At 29.5% G+C, this 21,105-nt stretch overlaps 1 protein-coding gene across 1 annotated transcript in view; it reads right to left on the reverse strand.

The window, feature by feature from the left end:
- LOC129988099 (carbohydrate sulfotransferase 1-like) overlaps positions 1 to 20,866 on the reverse strand; it is an 88,634-nt gene extending 67,768 nt beyond the window's left edge. Inside the window, exon 1 of the mRNA XM_056096223.1 lies at positions 20,511 to 20,866. Within this exon, the coding sequence (XP_055952198.1) occupies positions 20,511 to 20,542 (32 nt within the window). The 5' untranslated portion in view covers positions 20,543 to 20,866. The remainder of the gene's footprint in view (positions 1 to 20,510) is intronic.
- Between the last annotated feature and the right edge of the window lie 239 nt (positions 20,867 to 21,105).

The following is a 21,105-nucleotide window of genomic DNA, read 5'->3' on the forward strand; positions in this document are numbered from 1 at the left end:
TCATATTCAACACAGCACTCGATGCAGCATGCACCACATTTTTTTTTTTTTTTTTTTCCGTATATGAAGTGCAGAGGAAATATATTAATCGTAAAAAGAAATACATTCAGACTCGAGATTTTGACGAATCTCCACATTTTAGACGTTCCTCAGTTAGAAAAAATTTTTGGAAAATATGATTCTATTTGTCTGTCTGTAACAAATATAACTCAAACAAGTTTTGAGCTAGAAAGATGAAATTTGATAGACGGTCTTCAGATCGAATTTCAATCAAATCAGATCTATCAAATTTTGAGAAAAATCCGCTCAGAAGAAGTCTGTCAGTCCGGCTGTTTGAATATAAATTAACATGATAATTACAAAACGAAGAGAGCTAGACAGATAAAATTCGACACACATAATTAATATATAATGTGTGTCGAATGTATATGCCTTTCATATTTTGGAGCCAAATCGAACAAGGGATTGACCATCTGTCGGTCTTTACTTCAGAAACATGTAAACGTGATTACTCAAAGATGAAATTTTGGTAATAGTATGTCATATTTGGTAATAGATTTTGTGACTGCATTTATAGTTCTGTGTGAAATTTGTGTTTCAATCGTTTGGGAAAAAAAACGTGTAAAACAGAAATTCGATTTCCGTATACCAGGAATAATCGCGAAAAAATCTCGCTAATGACACGACAGATTCAGTAAAAATACTAAATTAACGCCAAAGGTTAGTTTTTTCGTAACTTATGTTTTGCATTAATTTAGTATCAGTACATCAGTTTACCTGAGTTAGTATTAGTTTACCAGTTTACCTCTCAACCTACTTTATTATGTAAATTATTGAATTTTCTAGTGTTAATGAACTTTTGAATCACCCAGTAAAATAATTCTAAATAAAGTTCTTTCACTCAAATGAACTGAAAAATGAGAAAATAATTTGCATGACTCGGGTAGTTCAGGAAATTGCTTACAGATTGCTTAAATTTGGAATAATCTTTAAGATAACAAGCATTTTAAAAAATATTATCAAATTATATTACTACTAGTTTGGTTTTCACGGAAAAATTAATTTCCCACCCTATAAAATAAAAATATTGATTTTGGACAAGAAAATTATTCGCAATTATTTCAAATGGTTTTTCGGAACTATAAATAAATATATTTTTTAATCCTGCTTCCAATGTTTTGACCAATTAATCCACGTATTCTATCTTAAAAAGTTATTCAAAATTCCCTTAACATTTTTTTTTTTTACATTTACATTAACGCAACATTTTTTCCATCAAAACAATGACTTCCTATTACATATTCATCATGCCATTGCCCAGGTCGAGTGGATCAACTAACTCGACCATTCGGTAATGTTTTCAGATGTATACATTAAAGGTCACCAGTGGCCTAAGAAAAATCAAATTTTTCATTGAAGAAGACAAGACACACGTGTTCCCAAACACGCCGTGTTCTAGGAAATCCGCTCCAGAATTCAGTTGGGCAGATGAGTTTTAGTTTATGTTCTTTTCTTTTGAGTTCGCCTCCATTCGAGAGACCGGTTCTGTTAAAAAAGAAAGAAAGAAAAAAATCAAGAAAGATGGACCTTCAGAGAAATTAGAATACGGTCAAATATTTCTCATAACCGAATAAAACTCTAATATTCTTTTAAAAAATCAAAGAAATGCCTCGGCAACGTATTGAATGTAAACTGAATGAAACTTGGGGAGGTTGCATTCAGAGTTTTATTCATTTTAACCGAGTTTACATATTTCTTAAAAGTTCAAAGACACAATTGAAAATTGTTTGGATGATTCTTCTGTATTGTTCGTTTTATGTGAAAAAAAAAACAATAAACAAACATTGGAATGGTATTAAGTTGATATATTAGTATGGTAATTGGTATTACAATGGTATGATTTCTTTTTTAAAATATACGTTCACTTTTTATATATATTGACAAACACAAGCACAATGACTAACAAGAAGCTTTCATAAATTTAAATTTGGGACAGAAAATTAATATAATGCAGATGAATATCAAGAAACGTGGATTTCAAATGGCAAAAAAGGTAAACATTGCTGGTACGATTAATCAATTTGTAATTTCAAATTAAAATTGATTTTTTCCCCTTCAATCTGCTAAATTCACAGATCAGTTAATAAAGCGAAGTAATTTTAAACTATTTTATTCAATAATTGTTGAATTTCAAAAAAATGAAGATCTTATTGTTATTGAATGAGTCGTCATTCAAGAGATTTCATATCCTTTAGAAAAGCTTGAAAAAATAATATAAACTAGTGGGAGAGGGAGGTCTCCCCAAAACTTTCTAGCATATTCTTTAATAAAGGTGCTATCCCAAAGAACGCCTTAAATAACATTGTCGGACGATAGTTAAGAAATATTAACCGTTGGCATGAATTTAGCATTTTTGCTGAATCCATTGTGTCATCCTTGGCGTCATTTTTGGCGTTTAATCCTTGGCATGAAGTTAATAATGTCCAAATACCGAATTTGTGTTTTAGACGCATTTTTCTTAACTAGTTGGAACCAAAATTTGCAACAAACTACATTTGTAACAACAAAATCTGATACCAAATTTGATTTTGCATTTCTGAGTTACCGCTTTTACAGTCCCGTCGTCGGATTTGGCTCAGAATTTGACAGGTGTCTACAATATAAATGTTAAATCTGTGTACGGAATTATATCTATTTAGCTCTCTTCGTTTTGCAAATATCGCGTTAACCTATATTCGAACAATCGGAGAGACGGACTTCCTCTGAACATATTTTACTTAACATTTGACAGAAATCTGGAAATTCGACGTACAACCACATACCGAATTTCCACCGTATAGCTCAATTCGTTTTTGAGTTTTCTTTGTCACAGATAGACAGACAGACGGACGAACATTTTTTAAAAATATGTTTTTCGAACTCGGGGAAGTTTAAAACGTGGAGATTTGTCAAAATCTCGATTTCGAATTTTTTGACAATTACTATACTTTCTCTAAACTACGTATACGAGAAAGTTAAAAGGTAAAAAATGACATAACGAGGGAAAATAAATAATTTTTGGCATACATTTATTAATTTCATTTATAATTTAATCCTTTGACTAACGAATTTACTTAGCTTCCAAAATAGATGACACACCCTATTTAGGATATTAATTATTAATTCCTATGAAAATATAAAGGGCATTTGTTATATTGAAATGTTTCTGATTTTTGGATTTTAAATCACATAATACATTCAATTAATTACAGATTTAAAACTAAGAACTCAGTAAATCGATGTGCGAATCAAACACGTCATTGTATGTAAAGAAAATTAAGCACAAATTACAGAATTTTATTTATAAGAATTAAAAGACTCTGAAACAATAATTATGTTCTAATAATGACGAAAGAAATGAATTTATAAAAAGAAAATATGCAGAGATTAGGAATATTCTTTATAAAGTATTAAAAATAAATGAGAGATTATAAGAAAAGTTTAGATTTGAAAGCAATACTCCTTATACTCCCTCCTATCGTGACAATAACAGTTAATTTCTTTCGGAAAGCAAACTTAAATGTGTAGAAGTGACATTCTGATTTTAATTTTGAAATAAATAAATAAATAAATAAATTATATATATATATATAATGGGAACATCAAGATAAATATTTTGAACATAGCACAGCCTGAAAGTATGATAAAACTAGTTAGAACATTTTACAAAAAAGACTTTCTTCAATGTTTTTGTTTACAAAAAGTAATGTTTTGGAACTCATGATGCATCGAAACACTGAACTTAAAGTTTCAACATTATCTTCTTGTTACAATCTGGCGATATCAACGTACACTGCTGAGTTTCAAATGACTGCTGATTCGGATGTTTTTAAACAAGCGATGACCTGGATCATTCATTGACCGTTACTTTAGGAAGATCGTTACTAGGAAATTGTACTGCGACGTAGTAGTTACAAGTAGTTTAAAATAAAGGCTATTTTTGTAGGCTATCAACTTCCTTCCTTTGGCCAGTCCTCTCGATATATTTTATAATTTTTGTTCACCCAGATTTTGCAGAGCATTCACCTTTTATGATAACAACATTCAAAAACTGAAAATTTCATTATTTTGTTAAGAATAACAGTAAAAATTACACTAGTAAAATAACTAAAATTAGAAACAAATAAAAAAAAATTTTAGTCCAGAAAAAAAAATTACGATCTTTCAAGAAACGATGGATTTAACTTATTTCTTCCTTATATAAATTACATAAAATAATTCCTTATATTATATAAATTTATTCCTTATATTATAAATTATTCCTTATATAAATTATATAAAACTCTTATATATTACATTCAATGCATTGCATTTTCTAAACGCATTTCTGGTTATTTCTGCTTCTTATTGTAGACAATTTTATAATGAAGTAATAAATTCTGTACAATCTCTTATCATAAAAAATACTTTTATTATAAATACAATCAAAATAAAAGAAATTAATTAAAATTTACTATTCTAACTATTTCAACCTCATATTAAATGAGGACTATATGTTTTCTACCTCAAAGAATTGAATTAAGCTTCTAAAAGATAAAAAAGGATTTTATTTTTTAAAAAGAAAAGTTTCATTTGATGAATTACATTAGTTTTAGATACCCTTCCAAGATAAAGAGATAAAAACAAAAAAGGACTTTTGCAATAACAAAAGAAAATATATATAATGTTTAACTATTTCCAGTGACAGTAAATTATATTTTAGATCTTGCTACGGGCAACTCAAATAAGAGCTCAAAGAATAAGCTTAATAAATGGTAATGCTTTTCAAATTATTGTAAAAAATATTATGCAGTAGCCAATTATAATATTGAGCCATATTAGTTAATAGCGTAGCAAAGTTTCGTGGCACCCGATAAAGAGTTTTAACTCGTTACTCCCATCTCCACCAAAATATAAAATAAAATTTATTGAAGAAACAATTTTTCTATTTAATTGCTTGAATAAAAAAGGCGTCATTTAACATTTTTGTAAACAATTTTTAATGAATGAAAAAACAACCCAAGACAAATATCTTTTTATTAACAAGCCAAATTAATATGGGTGTTTTACAATGATAGTACCTAGAATGTTATTATTAGTACACAATTTAATGAAAAAATATTTCTAACTTTTTGTACTGCAAATTTCGAAATTGCGTCACTAAAATAGATGCATAATTTTCAGTTGACAAAATGGCTAAATTGTAAGTCATTGTAATTTTTAATTAGTTTGAGTTTCGGAAAATTCATTACACATGTTTCAAGAGAAATACTTAAAAATCTTATGCTTAAGCGAGATTGAAAATAGATCCCACTCTTCAAGCACCCTACAATATAGCAACATCAGATCTTTCTCCCGCAGTTTGCTTCTTCTTTACCACATGGATGGCGCAGTTTAGCCACAGATGGCTCTTGTGCCAAAAAAATACAAACAAACCAACCAACCTGCAGATTACTGCAATCAGAGATGGTAAAGACTCTTCTAAGTCATCTGGCGTGTTATTTTATGTAACAAAAAAAGCTCATTAATACAAAATCTGCAATATTTTGTGAGTGTAAGAAATGTAAGCATGTAAGACTGGATACCGTCACAGCTGGTACCCCAGCGTGTTCCGTAATTACATACTTACGCCACTGATATTAGCTCGCACTATCTATTAACAAGCATTGCAAGCTTTTTATGCCGTATAGGATACCACAATATCTACCATTGTTAATCTGTTTATTAAAAAAGCCTCTTAGAGCGTCGAAATTTTAAAAGCTTCTAATGTATTAGATTAATATCTATATGAGAATTATTTTAGGCTGAACTGCAGCTGTATGAAGACAATGCCTAAGTTGGTAACCTTCAAATTTACATATCAAATCAGTAAGAGGTTTTTCTATGACATTTAACGTGAACCAGGCCCTTGTACATAGGATTCTAAGCTCTAATACTTGCTGATGTCCAATTCCAAATCGAGACAGAAAAAATAAAGTGAATTCAGGATTACAGTGGAACCTTTTTTTTTATGAAGAAAGTTGTCTAAAAACTTGTCTCTGGCTATGCTTCAAAAGTTGGCGAAAATGAGAGCCAGCCTTATCATTAAATGAATTTTTGTGACATGCATAGCTACTGCCTAGTTACGGTAATGCTTCTCAGCATATGATGCAATCATTTCTCGTGCTTTCAAGATCTCCCTGATTTTACTGAAATGTTGTTCTGCTGAGGTTATTATTTCCTCCTCTTCTGACCAAATCTCACCTGCAACTTTTTGCTGTGACACAAAATATGGCTCCATAAGTTCTCGCAATTTTCTTCAATAAGCCCATCGATATTTTTAAACTCTAGCCTCATAATCTTGGCCACAGACATAATCCCATCGATGAAGGCTTCAAAGACACTCGCTCAAATCCTTCGGTGATCGCGTTCGATAATTGACAACACTACCTGACCAAAACCTTCTTTCATCCAAATTTCTCACAGTCTGATACGTGAAATGCAGGTCAATATTGCATGTGATATCACGATGTCTTCTTGTCACTCATTCTGCGAAACATCGCTCGTTAAGAGTTTTTTTTTTTTTTTAATTTTCTTTGCTCAGTATGGGAAATACTTGTTATAAAAAGTACCGTTAGGCGAAGTATGACTGTATAACCAATTTTATATATTATTTCATTTTCATTTACTTCAAAACAAACTGTTTAGGTCATGATTTTTTTTTTTTTTTTTTTTTTTTGTTACGCAACGGTAAAGCCAAGATCAAGAATATTTCGGCTTCTAACAGGACCCAAATGTTCAGCGAATCACCATTTCAATATTTAGGAAATAGCAGGACTTTACTCTTTTTTAGCAAAATTTCAGTCTCAAACTAGTTACTTACTTCTTATCCGTTTCTCATGTCCCCTTTCAATCGTTAACTAACCGCATTCTTGTACACATTCTTCGCTAAATATTAATAAAGTTGTAAATCTCCTAATAATTATTACTTACAACACAACAAATCGTTCATTAATGCCTCAGAAACCTTAATAAAGTTAATTTGCAAATTTTTTTCTCTGTATAATAAGGCTGTCTAATCGATTAACAACAACACATTTGAATAATAGACCTAATGCAAGATATATGATCATTAATATTTCTGGTTTTCCAACAAATGGCCTGAAGTCTGAAGATAATTCCTCAAGAGCACTGCTCCCGTTCATAGTAAAAAAAGAAACCGGATGCAACTGCTGCGCTGTCTGAGCATCAAAATAAGATCGTGTCTGAAATTGATAATGCCTTAAAACCGCAAATGCTTCTGAGGTTGAATAAAGACGCTAAAAAAATGCTCTAAAAATTAAGAAACAAAAAAGTAAATAATGGATGGCGAATATTAAGAACTAAAATATTTTCTCGTGTAAATGTTGGTTGGAGAAAAACAGCTTGAATTAATGAAGAAGAACGCCTGAGCAAAATGACTCAAACGAAAAGAGAATTTATTTTCCCTGGCAGAATTGCTTTATTGCTTACAAATTACAAAATGGGCGTCGGCCAACACTGATCTTAAATAACTGCGACTATCTTTTTCTGGAAAATAAAACTTTAACCATAAAACAAGCCTTAACATTTCCGGTTAGTCGTAATCTAAGTCCGATGCGAAGCCCAGTCAGGTTCCGGAGCAAAGTACTGGCATATTGCCAATGCCCCTTCCACTAACACCTTCACTCTCTCGATGGGCCTGGCCATACACCAAAAATAAGCTTTGGTAAATGGCCATTGCAATATATAAGGAATTTATTTAATTGTAAAGGATAATTGAGCTGTAAATAAATAAGAATAAATATTATTCTTAAGACGGCCAGTATTTTTACAGGAACTAGAAGACACGCCCATCTAGATGGGTTTCTATTCTGTTAATAAAATCTCGTATATGATTTTCACTGATTACATAAAGAAAGTTATAGGAGAAAATACCATGCACATTGGCATATAAATTGGCACATATATATATAATTTAATTCTTTATTAATTTCACATTTTTTCATCTTAAATAATTAGTCTATATTATTTTATTCTAAAAGTTTATTAAAAGTTTATCTTATTTCCTGATCTAAATCCCACATTTTCATTTAATTATATTCAACACTCGCTCATTAATGCTTTAATTAAAATTCTTTTTTCTTTGTGTCCCACACCACGAACGAAGGAATAAAATTCTGGCGCGTATGCAGGTTTTTCAAAGATATTTGATTCCCTTTCTTAAATCGACACGAGTCAACAAAACTCCTATCGGAATCTCGTAATAAAATTACTAAAGGGAAAAATTCTGTCACTATTACTCTTGTATCACGATGTGAACAGGCATACATATTATGCCTCCCGGGATGAAATAAATCGAAGTTAAAATTTAAAAATTTCTTCTTTTCCGTCGCGCATCTGAATACTTGTAATACATTTTACATCGATGTAAGCACATAGTTACATTAAAAGTTTATTTCACTGCAGTGATGTTTGTGAAAATTCAAATAAAAACTTATTACTAAAATCGATATGAAACAAATAGAGAGACCGATTGTAAGAAGAAAAAAAAAAAAAAATCAGTGCTAGACGTTAAAACAGAAGTTGGGATTTCGCATTGAGTAATGAAACAGACCAGAAGGAGTGGGCATTTTAAACTCCGACAACATTACAGACGGAAGTGGATGATTATATATGGACAGACAAACAAGAATAAAAAGAAATGTCGTTCCCAATTTTTGAGAAGGCCTTGATTATAAATTAGTATTACACTATGGAGTTCCTTTGTACGATATGACAGCCACATGAGAAAAGCAAGCGGGAATGTTATTTAACATCTGAAAATATATAGTCTTACCATGTGCTGTGATGTCCCATTATTTTTACCTTCTCGAATAGGTAGTGTACAAAGTAAAAGTTGTTGTTGTTGTTACTTATGGCACTTGCTATAGACAAGTCCGCTGACAAAGTCAACGATTTAAGCTAAGTTCGTGCAGTAGCTTCTGAGGGTAAAGGCCCTGAGCACTCGAGGGCAGAAGTCTGACTTCTGGCTCATATGAAGATGACACTCACACACTTGCTTGCACAACCCCTTTTTACAGGGGAGCTCTTTCACATACCTCACAGATAGAATACAAGTTAAAGAACAATCATGCCCGAACCAGGACTCGAACCCGGAACTCCCAGATCACGGGGAAGATGCGCTAAGCTGGTACAAAAAAAAAAAAAAGTAATGTAATCATCATCAAAAAAAAAAAAAAAAAAAAAAAATCGGAAACGAGATTTTGACAAATCTCCACATTTCAAAATCTCCTGAAAGCATTAGAAAACACAAACACACATTTTTAGAATTATATTTGTCTGTGAACATGATAACATAAAAACGCTTTCATTTAACCTAGAACAATGAAATTCTTTTATGTGGTCTTTATACCAAATTTGTAGATTTTAAGCGAAATACATTTATAATAAGCCTATCTGTCTGAAGTCCACAATTTTCAAGTTAGGAGAGTCTGTGGCGAAAGCTTATAAGCCAGTTAACAACGCCGATACACGAGCAATGGCTTTCGTATTGTGGCCATGTTACCTGGCTGCGAACCACAAGGTCCCAGGTTATATCCTCACTCATAACAATTCGCCACAAGAGAAAGGATAACACCTTTCTCAGAAAGTATGTTAAAAAGAGATCACTCCCGCTGTTTATTCCTACAGAATGCTGAATGAATTTCAAAATCACACTTAAACAGTACATTTGATGTTATCACAAGAACATCAACAGTACATCACAAGAACAAAAAATAAAACTATTTTAACCACTTTACAGATGCTATATTGTTAGTAAAGAGTTTCAAGAAGATTCAAATTTAAACCGTTCTTCGAAACACAAATTAAAAGCGAAATGCTTCCCAAAAATACAACAATTACACATTCGCAGAAATTTCAGTGTGTGGTCATGAAAGAATAACTTCTGTTTTTCAAAAGGCTCTTGAACAAAACATTCCAAATGCTTCGCAACAATGCATCTCATTATGTAGAATAACTACTTTTTACAGAGCCTCAATGATCCCACTGCTTTTATTAGAAGTGTGGAGTTGGCTTCCCGCCATTCTGGAATATTATTGTACATTTTTCCTTTTCCGTTGATTTAGTTTTCTTTCAATTAAAAAAAATACTAAAGATTTCTATTTTCGGTATTTTATGTGACCATCTGATTTTGGCCAGCTATCCTAAGAATCGTCAATTTCTTCTTTTCTATTCTTTTCATTCTAGAATTTAAATATCGATTATTTTAATTTTCGTTTATCTCCACGAATAATAAGGGTGTGCGTGGGCTCCACAAGACATACCGTTTCACTTACAGGCACCTAACCTGGCACATATATATCTTGAAGGGCGGAAATGCGCATCTAGAAGTGACGTTTTCATGAATAATTAAAATTTTAATAAATTAAGCTAAATTTTATCAAACATCCAAAAATGTTATAGCACAAAAATGATTTTTACGTCGATTTCTAATCAATGTTTAAAAAAACATTTTGAGCATATTTTACAACAATATATTTCACTGATTCACAACTGGAATTGAAATCGCGTGCATTGTTATTATTAATATTTCAATGGCAATGCAATTTGGACAAACGAATGTTGCTGTAATCGAGACAGAAATATTAATCTTGAATTTTTAGAACAATAAAAGTTTCTTTTTCGTACAAGAGGTTCACCCTCCATAGCAATTTTCTATAATTGTGTTATCTGGTAATTTTAAAAACAATTTAATTGGTTCTATCTATTGGTGCTATAGTGAGCTAAATGGAGGCAGATATATTCAGTAAATTTTGACAGCATTATATTCCCAACGAATTAAAAAAAAAATTTTAAGTGATGAATCCGATTAAGTATTGTTAAATAAATACAACTCACTATAAGTGAAGAAGATATTCATTTTGAAAATATTTCTTAGCACTTCAATAAACGTATTATCTGACCAATTTTTCAAAATTTAATAAAACTTCATTATTTTCTGATTCTGTCTTTTAAATAATCTTTTATTATATTATATTATCAACTGAAATATGATAAGTCTCACTAAAAATACTGTCAGAAATGGATTAAAATGGAGGGAAATGGTCAATAAATTTTCCTTTTAAAATTTCAGCAAATTTTACAAATAGAAGCATGAAACTTTGTGTCCTAACAGATAAATATAAAAAAAATAATAATCAATTTAATTTTTCCAAATTTTTAATATCCCCTTCGACAAACGCTCAAGTATTTTCATAAATTTTTATACATATTATTTGATGAAACTTTACAGCTGAAATTATACATCTAATCGCAATATTGAAAAAATAAACCCTTATTAACATTTTTTAGGGGATATCTTGTATAAAGACATCTTAAAACCAAAATAATAAGCGAAAATTTTTTTGGTAAATTTCGGATTGGAAAACCGATATGTAATAACTTAAAACGTTTAAATAAACAGTGATAATAAATAAAATTAGAGATAAATACCATTAGATCAAAACCTTGATTTGGATTAATCTTCTTTATACGTCGCACAAATAGTCAAGGTATTCCAAAAGAACATTGAAGAACTGTCTGTGTCATTGAACACTGTCTGTTTTTAGATATGGAAATTCTTCGGCTTCTGCACATGCACCAGATCGTTTAGACATTATCAAAATAAGATTGAGATAAAACATGATGTGGAAAGTCTTTAATTAGTAATGTAATATATTGAAATAATTAAACAGTTTTCGAATTAAAACAAGTTAGCAGATTAAAAAAGAAACTGAAAATAAATAGATGAAAGGAAAACGCGCTTAATAAAGAACACCGGTAAAACTCTCCTCTTAATTACTGCTTATTACCCCTAGGCAGAATAAAATTGTCCAAAAGTGAAATGGAAAAGACACATAGTTTTATGTCTCGATAAGATATCTCAAAACTTATAGTATAGAAGAAAAATTTAATTACCTATGTTTCCCTATATTCGATTGACTACTAAAAGTGGTCACCATGGTGGTTTGGTTTCCGAGTATTGATATGGTGATCAGAAACAATGACATTTTATTAATTCAGAAACAGGCAGTGCTGCAAAAAATATTTCTCACGAGAACACAAATAAAGTATAATTCTTTTAATAAAAAATGTAATTTTATTTGTAAAAAATTGGAATTATTTTTAAATGTAATTATCTCAATTTTCGAAACAAAACTAAGCAAACCTGCATTTCTCGATGTGTGGCCGTCAGGGTAACGAGAAAAATAGCTCTCCTCCCCCCACCAAAAAAGCAAAAATAAATAAATAAAGTGAGCAGGTTTATTTATATATTTTTTGAAATTGTTCAATTGTTTACAACCATGTTCATAAATCATTACAAAAAATTTCACTAGAAAACTGGCATTTATAAAATATATTATTCAAAACAAGAATGTAAGAAAAGTGCAAATAAAAACAGGAATATGAGTTTTAAAAATCCATTTTATTAATTTATTTCTGATATCCCTGAATAATAAACTCATGCCTTAAATCTTCTTATAAGAACATTTTTTTTTCTTTCTATCTTTTCTACTGTAAACAGTTTTTATCCTTTAAAATTTGACGGGAAATAAATGTAATCTTCATGAAATATTTTTTGTCTTATTTAAAATAGATATTTTTTTATATATAAAATAAACAAGTACTTCCACATTTAAGGCGTCCAAAACTAATTTCAAAACTGTAAACAACTGAGTTGAATGACAACCGTAAATACACGTAATCTGGGGAAAATAAATGTAATTACATTTTTTCTTCGCAAATTGCCACTGTATTATATCATTCATTACGTTTAACTTAACTGGCCAACAAGTTTTAAATGCAAATATTTGTGCAGCAGTGCATTTTTTTTATTTTAAAATGATTTATCACCAGTTGTAACCGCAATACTATTTGAATTTCAAAAATTTCGTGCGTTATGGTTGTGGAAGAATATGGAATGGAATGCCACGAAAAATAAAATAAAATAAAGGAAATGCGACCTCACGCAAATTCAATTATTTTGTTTTAATGAAAAATGTGAGCTTCAATAATAAAAATTTTAAAGCGGACAAAGTAATTTTAAAATAAATTTTAAATATCTTAAATTCTTTAAAAAACAAACAAAAGAATTTCCTGTTTCCAAATGTGAAATGAGCAACACCGTGAACTACCAAACGATAATCAATAAAATATAGCAAAATTCACATACTCAAAACGATTGTAATTTGCTTGTTCTTAGAAAACAAATAAATAAAAAATAAAAAAATAATTCAAACTTTTGGTTTAGTTAATGATTAAATAAGTCAATTACTCATTTATTTAAAACGAAAAGAATGAAATATTACAAAATTGGTTTTAGGAGTAAGATTTCATGAAGATACAAATATTAGATAAATGATTTTTGTTTGTTGAATATAAAATAAGGCTTACAATAATAATTCCAACTCTTTTACTAGATAACTTTTTTTTCTGTCAAGAAGGGTTTTTACATATACATTTTATTTATTTTATAACTGATTTAAATTTCCCATAAGTTTCTTATGGATAAAATAAAATATTTTTAAAGAAAATTCAAATAATAATCGTGATATTTTGATAATTTTCGGTGAACATTGTCGTGAAAATTTTAGTTTTGTTGAATTCAGCTTGTTACTGCAATTAAATAAGCGAACTGAATTAAATATCTGATTTAAAGCAAAGAATATTTAAAAAAGCAATAATAGGTTGGCAAATGCACTTCATTATCAAAAGGTTAAAAAAATACGTATAAAAATTAAATAGAAATACCAGTTCAAATTCAATTTTCATTTCGAAAAATAAAGATAAATATACATTCTATTTCCTGTGCGTTTATATTAGACTCAAATAAATAAATAAAAAATAATAATTCAAACTTTTGGTTTAATTAATGATTAAATAAGTCAATTCATCAATACATCAAAGTACTACAACACAAATCTTCTAACCAATATTTAATAGCAATAGCAGCATTAACTTATTTCTGTTACATAACTTGTATTAGAATGTTTAAAATATCACTAATTGAAAAGGAACTTAATCCAACTTCTGACCAGTTAAATGCTATGTACTTTTAAAATAAAATAAAAGTAATAAGAGCAAATATAAAAAACAATGGAATTTCCAGCAAAGATGTCGAGAAAAAAAAAATTGTATAAAAACTAGAAACATCAATACGCAAAGCAACTATGCGTATTCATTTTAATATTGCAATTTACCATATTCATTTTAATATTATTTTATATACATGTTAACCTAATCCATAAAAATTTTGACATATTTGACATACGGCATTTTTGATGATTTTATTTTTGTGACTGATGTCCCCTAACTCAAATAATTTTCTTGATATTGTACGTATTAAGTGTATGTTTTATATGCCAGATATTCAAATGATTCCATATCTTGAGTATTTCAGCATAACTTAGCTGGACAGAATACATGTTTTATGGATATCTTGAATGCATGTATATTTTAACTAAATAAATAACCCTTTTAACTGCTTTTTGACCATTTGAATAATCAGTAAACAATAAAATTACAAAACTGTTATTTCTTTATTTTCCACAAGTCCCAGCTCCTAATAACGTGTCGGATCTCTTTTTGCCCTGCGAAGTACAGCAACTCGACTAGACATGGAGTCAACAAATCGTTGGAAGTCCCCTGAAGAAATATTGAGCCATGCTCCTCCTCTATAGATATGCGCAATTGCGCCAATGTTGCGGGTGCAAGATTTTGTGAACGAACTGATCTCTCGATTCGTCGAAATGCTTGATGGGATGGGAGGTGATCTAAGTTGCCAAATCATTCGTTGGGATTGTCCAGAATGTTCTTGGCTAACAATTATGGTCTGATGATATGGCGCATTGTCATCCATAGAAATTCCGTTGTTATTTGGGTACTTGAAATCTATAAATGGCTGCAAGTGGTCTCCAAGTAGCGGAACATATCCATGAAGAGTCAATGATCAGTTCAGATAGACCAGAGGACCCAGTCTATTCGATTTAAAAACAGCCCACACCAATGTGGAGCAACCACCAGCTCCCACAATGCCTTGTTGACAGCTTGGGTCCATGGTTTCGTGGGCTTTACACCATACTAAAATCCTACTATCAGCTTTTATCAACTAAAATCATGACTCATCTTAATCAAGCCATGGTTTTCCATTAATCTAGGGTCCAACTGATATGGTCACAAGCCTAGGAGAGGCGCTGGAGGCTATGTCGAGCTGTTAGTAAAGACATTCGAGTTGGTCTTCTGCTGCCATAGCCCATTAAATCCAAATGTCGCCACATTGTCCTAACGGACACGTCCATCGTACGTTCCACATTGATTCATGAAGTTATTTCACGTAGTGTTGCTTGTCTGTCAGAAACTTCTTCACATGAATCGAATACAAATGAAAATCATGCCAATGTACTGGCCACTTATACATTTTGTACACGATACTTTTTCTATCTGTATATTTGCATACTGCTATCCCATGACTTTTGTCTCTTCAGTGTAATCCATGAATTATTTTAGACAAAATACAATTTGACAGAATGCATCAGAATTAAAACATATATTTTTGAGATAAATTGTCTTCCGTAACTTAATTAACACATAAAATAAAGATAAATCGTTTGTGATGACATAGACGCTTAAATATCATAAATATGAATAGTTTGTGTCTTATTAATTTATTGTTTTATAAACGGTAAATAATGCTCGTAAATTCATAGTTTTTGCAATAATCATTGTCTTTCTAAAAATTTCTCTAAACATTCGCGGAAATTAAATTTATTTGGAAATCTTGGTTAATATGTTTTATAAATAGTATTAATTTAATCTTTGATGCAATAACATATCATAACATCAAAAAGAAATAGCATGAAAAGAGAAACATTGTCCAAAAATCATGGAAACAATCGGTTACTAAAAAATGAGTAATGAAAGAATCGAGAAATGACATAAAAACAAATTACTGAAATGTTATAAATGAAAATTTAATCAAAATAAATAATTCAAAATGCAATAATCATTGTGTAGATAAGAACGAAATTTTCTGAAAAAAGGAGTGAAGAAATACAAACCGCCTATAACGATTGTCTTGTTCGCTCGAAATATCGTTTTTCTGGCTTTTAAAATATTACATAATGTGTGTATTATGTAATTATGTAATAATTATATATAATGCATTTATTCAAAATTTTGTCTCCATTATTTGACAAAACTGAAAAAACTTTCATTGAAATTAAAACTTATCCGAATGACAATTACCTTCTCTATGTTTACTTTTGAAACAAAACATTACGCATTAAGGGAAAATTAAATTTTGCAGAATGCCGAATGTTTGCTAAATTAAAGAATACGTCACAATCGCCAAACTGTAATTTTTTAAATGCCATAAACTGCTAAATATAGTAATTTAACTGTATTCTTTAGTTAATGTTTGGGGAGTTTTCTAGTTTGGCATGATTTGGCACAGATTGGCGAAAACTCTCAACCGTGATCTTTATTTTTACTCCAAATTTAATACCAAAATTTAACAAGTAAAAAACGTTTCAAAATATATCCAAAGAAAAGATGCCAAGAGGTAAACACTTAACAACTATTAGTTCTTAAACTTCGGGAACACGAGATTTGGTGATAATTTAATCAGCAAGTTGAGTTTAATTTTATATCCGAACCAATAGGATGCAAACAGGGAGCATGATCTAATTCTGCACGTGGATGAGCTAGAATGGGTTTCTTCGTTCCAGTGCTCATCTAAGAATGTTGTTTATGCTTCATGTTAATAAACATATATTTATTCATGTCATACGCATTGAAAAAAGAGGTGAAATTTCAGATATTTTTTTAATTCACATTCGTACTAATATTATTTGAATAAACTTCTGCCTTTTCTCTTATCTGTACTTATATATCTAACTATTAATCAATACTTTAGTCGAAAAATTTCAATTTCAACGTAAAAAGCCAAAGAATTCGACTTACGATCAATAAGATAAAACGTGCATTTACTAAGAGTTACAATAGGAAATGTATTGTATATTTCTCATAATTTAGCTATCATAAAAATGGTTCTTTTATAGACATAATAAAAATCAATCCATTATCATAAAGTGTAAATTTGACAGAAAAATGAAAAATTGGTATACATTAAATCATATAATATGCATGATACTACAATGTAAAAAAAGGGGCAAAAATTCTATAATTAGAATGCAAAGTTAAAAAGCTAATTTTGCTTTGGGTAAAGTATGATTTTGAATTCGACAACTTGACATAAAAACATTTATGATATACCAAAACAGATCCATTAAATTAATAAAATATGAAATAAAAATCTAACAGTTTAATACAAACAACCAAAAAATTCAGACACATTTAAAAAGAAACGTTTAAAAAAATAAAGTTCTACAATTACAGATTTAAAGTAGCCTGTATTACAAATAAAAGGAGAACTGAAAATCCTACTTTGGAATTTATGCCCACAGAAAACAAGTTTTTCTTAAACATCGTGACTTTGAAACGCTAGCAAAAGCACGTGATAGCAAACATGATGGAGAAAAAAAAAATTAGTTTGAATTTCTCACAACAATAAAAACATTGATAGAAACTGTGAATGAATTTTTTGAAAAATTTACTAAAGTTAGAGAAAAAAACTGCAAGAAAATAAAATTGATGTTGCTGAAAAATTAATGGAATTTTCAGATATTCTAAAAATAATTTTAATGCAGGTATTTTAATTTAATGCTAAAATAATTTTCAGAAAATAAGACGGAAAACGTTAACAGATTTTTTTTCTTTATAATTGATTTAGGAGTTGTCAATGACATTCTTACTGTCACGAAGAACACGTGTTTTAAATTTCATCAAAATCGAACATATATTGTAGATTTGAATAATAGGAATACAAATTTTCATCTTATTGAAATCGTGTCTACCACAGAATGTGTAATCTATAATTATTCGCCACAATTTTCTAGAACTTCATTCTGAATTTAAGAAAACAAAATAAAGTGATCTTTCAGAGAATTAAAATAAAAAAGTAAATGTAACTCTTTTCACAGGGAAGTTTCATTTCGTTCGAGAGGAAATTATAATTATATTCCACGCGGAAAGAAACGATTATCAGTTTTTTTTAAAAAGCTAAAAATAAAAAAATAAAAGAATTCAACCATTATATTTCGATCAGGAATTAACCTTGGGCGAAAGATCATTTTTTTTTCTTTTAACAATAGAATATTTTATTTTAATGAAAGAGACTCTAAATGAATTTAAAAAATACCTCAAACCAGTAAAAACATCCTCAGAGCGTGACATCTTTTTATAACTTCTTTCCTCTTTGTCCATTTGCAGTTTTATGTTTTCAAAGATTGCAGGGTTTTTTTATATTCTAACCATATTATACTTTATTTTGGACATTTTTTTATTAAAAATGAAATAATATTTGTGTGAATCTTTTTTTATGAGGACTTTTATTATCCTGAAGTATTTTTTTTTATCTTACTTCTTTGTAAAGTTTTAAAATTAGAAATCTTATTAATCTTAGCATTTTTTCCTTTATTATTAATGGCATTAATTTATCACTTTCCTAGCATTTTTTAATAGCAATAGAACTTTTTTTTATTTAAAAAATAATTCTATTTGATGGAATCCTTTTTTTTTTTGCATTAATTATTTATATGAACACTTCTTTTTAAGAACAGTAAGTAAATAAAATTCTGATATTAATTTTTAGAGAAAAATGCGAATTTCAAATTTTTCTGGTGTTACGATGTCTTCATATCACAGAAAAATAAAGTTTATTTCATTTCATTTATTTATATAATATTTCACGTAGAATTATGGAACTGTTTCAAATTCTAATGAATATTAATTTATACTTTGATAACTATTTACAAGAGTGTGATGAAAAGAATACATTTCTTAATAAATCCCTAAAAATCTTGAAATCAGACGTATGGAAAAAGAATGATAATGAAATTTAAAAAGCGAACTCCATTGATATTTATTTGCTTTTCACAATATGGTTAAATATAATCTACTATTAGTTCATTAAAATTACAAATAAAAATTTTAACGCAACCTTTAGAAGGTGGCATCTATAAGTACTACTCTTTGGAATATTCCAGATGATAATAATTTTTAATGTAAAACAAATTAACATTTTTTAAATTAAAAACTTTTTTAAAGAATATATAATTTAAAGCGTTAGTTCCAATCGTCTTTTAAAAACGATTTTTTCATCTGATTTTTAAAATATTGCCAAAATATATAAATTGGAAGCCATACATAACATAAAAGCCTTTTATTTACTTTCGATCAAAAAAAATTATTTAATTTATTATTGTCATAACAAAAAATAAAAAATTATTATTATTATTGTAAATATCTAAACAAAGTAGGCGACAGAAATATTATGCACAGCTGCAAAAAAAAAAAAAAAAAAAAAAAGACAGTGGTATATAAATATAAAGGAGAAAAGTAAATTCACAAACTGATGACACAAGCATTAACTATTGTCAATTATGTGTTGTCATTGTAACTGGAAAAGACGAAGGTAATCTGGTAATATTTCGTAATTTGAATAATATTTCACTTACTAGTGTCTGTATTCTATTGTCATCTTAACACATAGCAGTCAGAATTCATGATTTTTTTTATGAAATTGAATAAAACTGCTACATCATGTAACGCACAACAAACATATATTTTTTTTCATTGGTCAGTTATTTTACGTCATTTCTTTAGTTAGAACTTTAAAAATGAAGTAACTGCTAACGAAATGCTTAGCCAAGTAGATCGGAAGGCCGCTGTTTTAAATATCTTAATTTAATTTACTGGTTTCTCGAATCAATAACTGCTAAAAATATAGGGTATTCGCTGAAAGAATTCCATAAATTCGCATATTATATCGACTAGACAATACCCTATCTCCCCCCTCCAAAAAAAACACAGTTATTTTGAAAAAACGATTTGGTCTAATTTAATACCAAGAAAAATATATAAAGGAACTTAGTAGAATAATTTTTTAAGTTATATAGCTGATTATTTTAAAAACCACTTTTACAAAAACTACTTCATTTCAAAAGCTCGTGAAAAAACAGTCATATTTTTCTATAAATTATTTTGTTATACAGAGAAACATTTTATATATATTCCACTAAACGATCCACATCCAAAAAGTGAGAAAAGAAAGCAAAAAGAATATTTTTTTCTGATTAAAGGAGTAAGTTTTATTGTGCTTCTGAAAAGCCTGTCAAAACTAAGCCTACCAAAAATTATAGTTTTTTTTTTGTTGTTGTTGTTGTTGTTGTTAATAAAAGTGAATAAAGTATTTATAAAAAAATAATTTACGACTTTAAAACCAGTTCTAGTTATGCGAAAGTTTCGTTAAAAATAATAACAGATTTCACTCTCTAACATATCATGTCAACAGGAAAAGCAATTTAAAAGGAAAAAGCAGCAAAAAAACTTACCGGTGTTGAAAATCTGTTAAATTTCCAACCATGTGATCCGCAGACGTCGAATTTCTTTGAATGGGGGCCCCCGAACTGTCAGACTTCGCTCGAACTTGAACTTCCCAGACACTACACTAGGGGGGAACGGTAGCAACCCAAACAAAAATACTTTTCCGAGAAAACACTCGACCCGCTAACAGCCGAATTCATTTCTCTAAACACTTAAGCAGTTCTTCCAGACATATCCAAGGGTATGAATACATTCTAAAAGAAAAGCATCGGCAACTTGAACACACACAGTGAAGCATAAATATGCAAAAAGTTTGTTTACGCAAATCAAGATCGTGTATCCTTCGCGCAGAAGCGTCTTTCGGATTATGAAGAAGAGTTGAAAGATTCTTGTTTTGGAGTCCCGCTGCTGAAGACCACGTGACTCATGATGTCATTTCCCATCCATGTGCTCAGTGGGAAGTGACGTATATGAGTAATCTGGGGAACTTCTTTCAGCGTCCCAGGAAGTATCGTTCGTCGTTTTTCTTTTATTTTCGTTACTTTTTGTTTGTTTATCTGCTTTATTAATGTAATTTGCCCGCGGTTTCCCTCGGTGCAAGAA

This window comes from Argiope bruennichi, chromosome 10 (genome assembly GCF_947563725.1).
Source record: "Argiope bruennichi chromosome 10, qqArgBrue1.1, whole genome shotgun sequence".
NCBI lineage: Eukaryota > Metazoa > Arthropoda > Arachnida > Araneae > Araneidae > Argiope > Argiope bruennichi.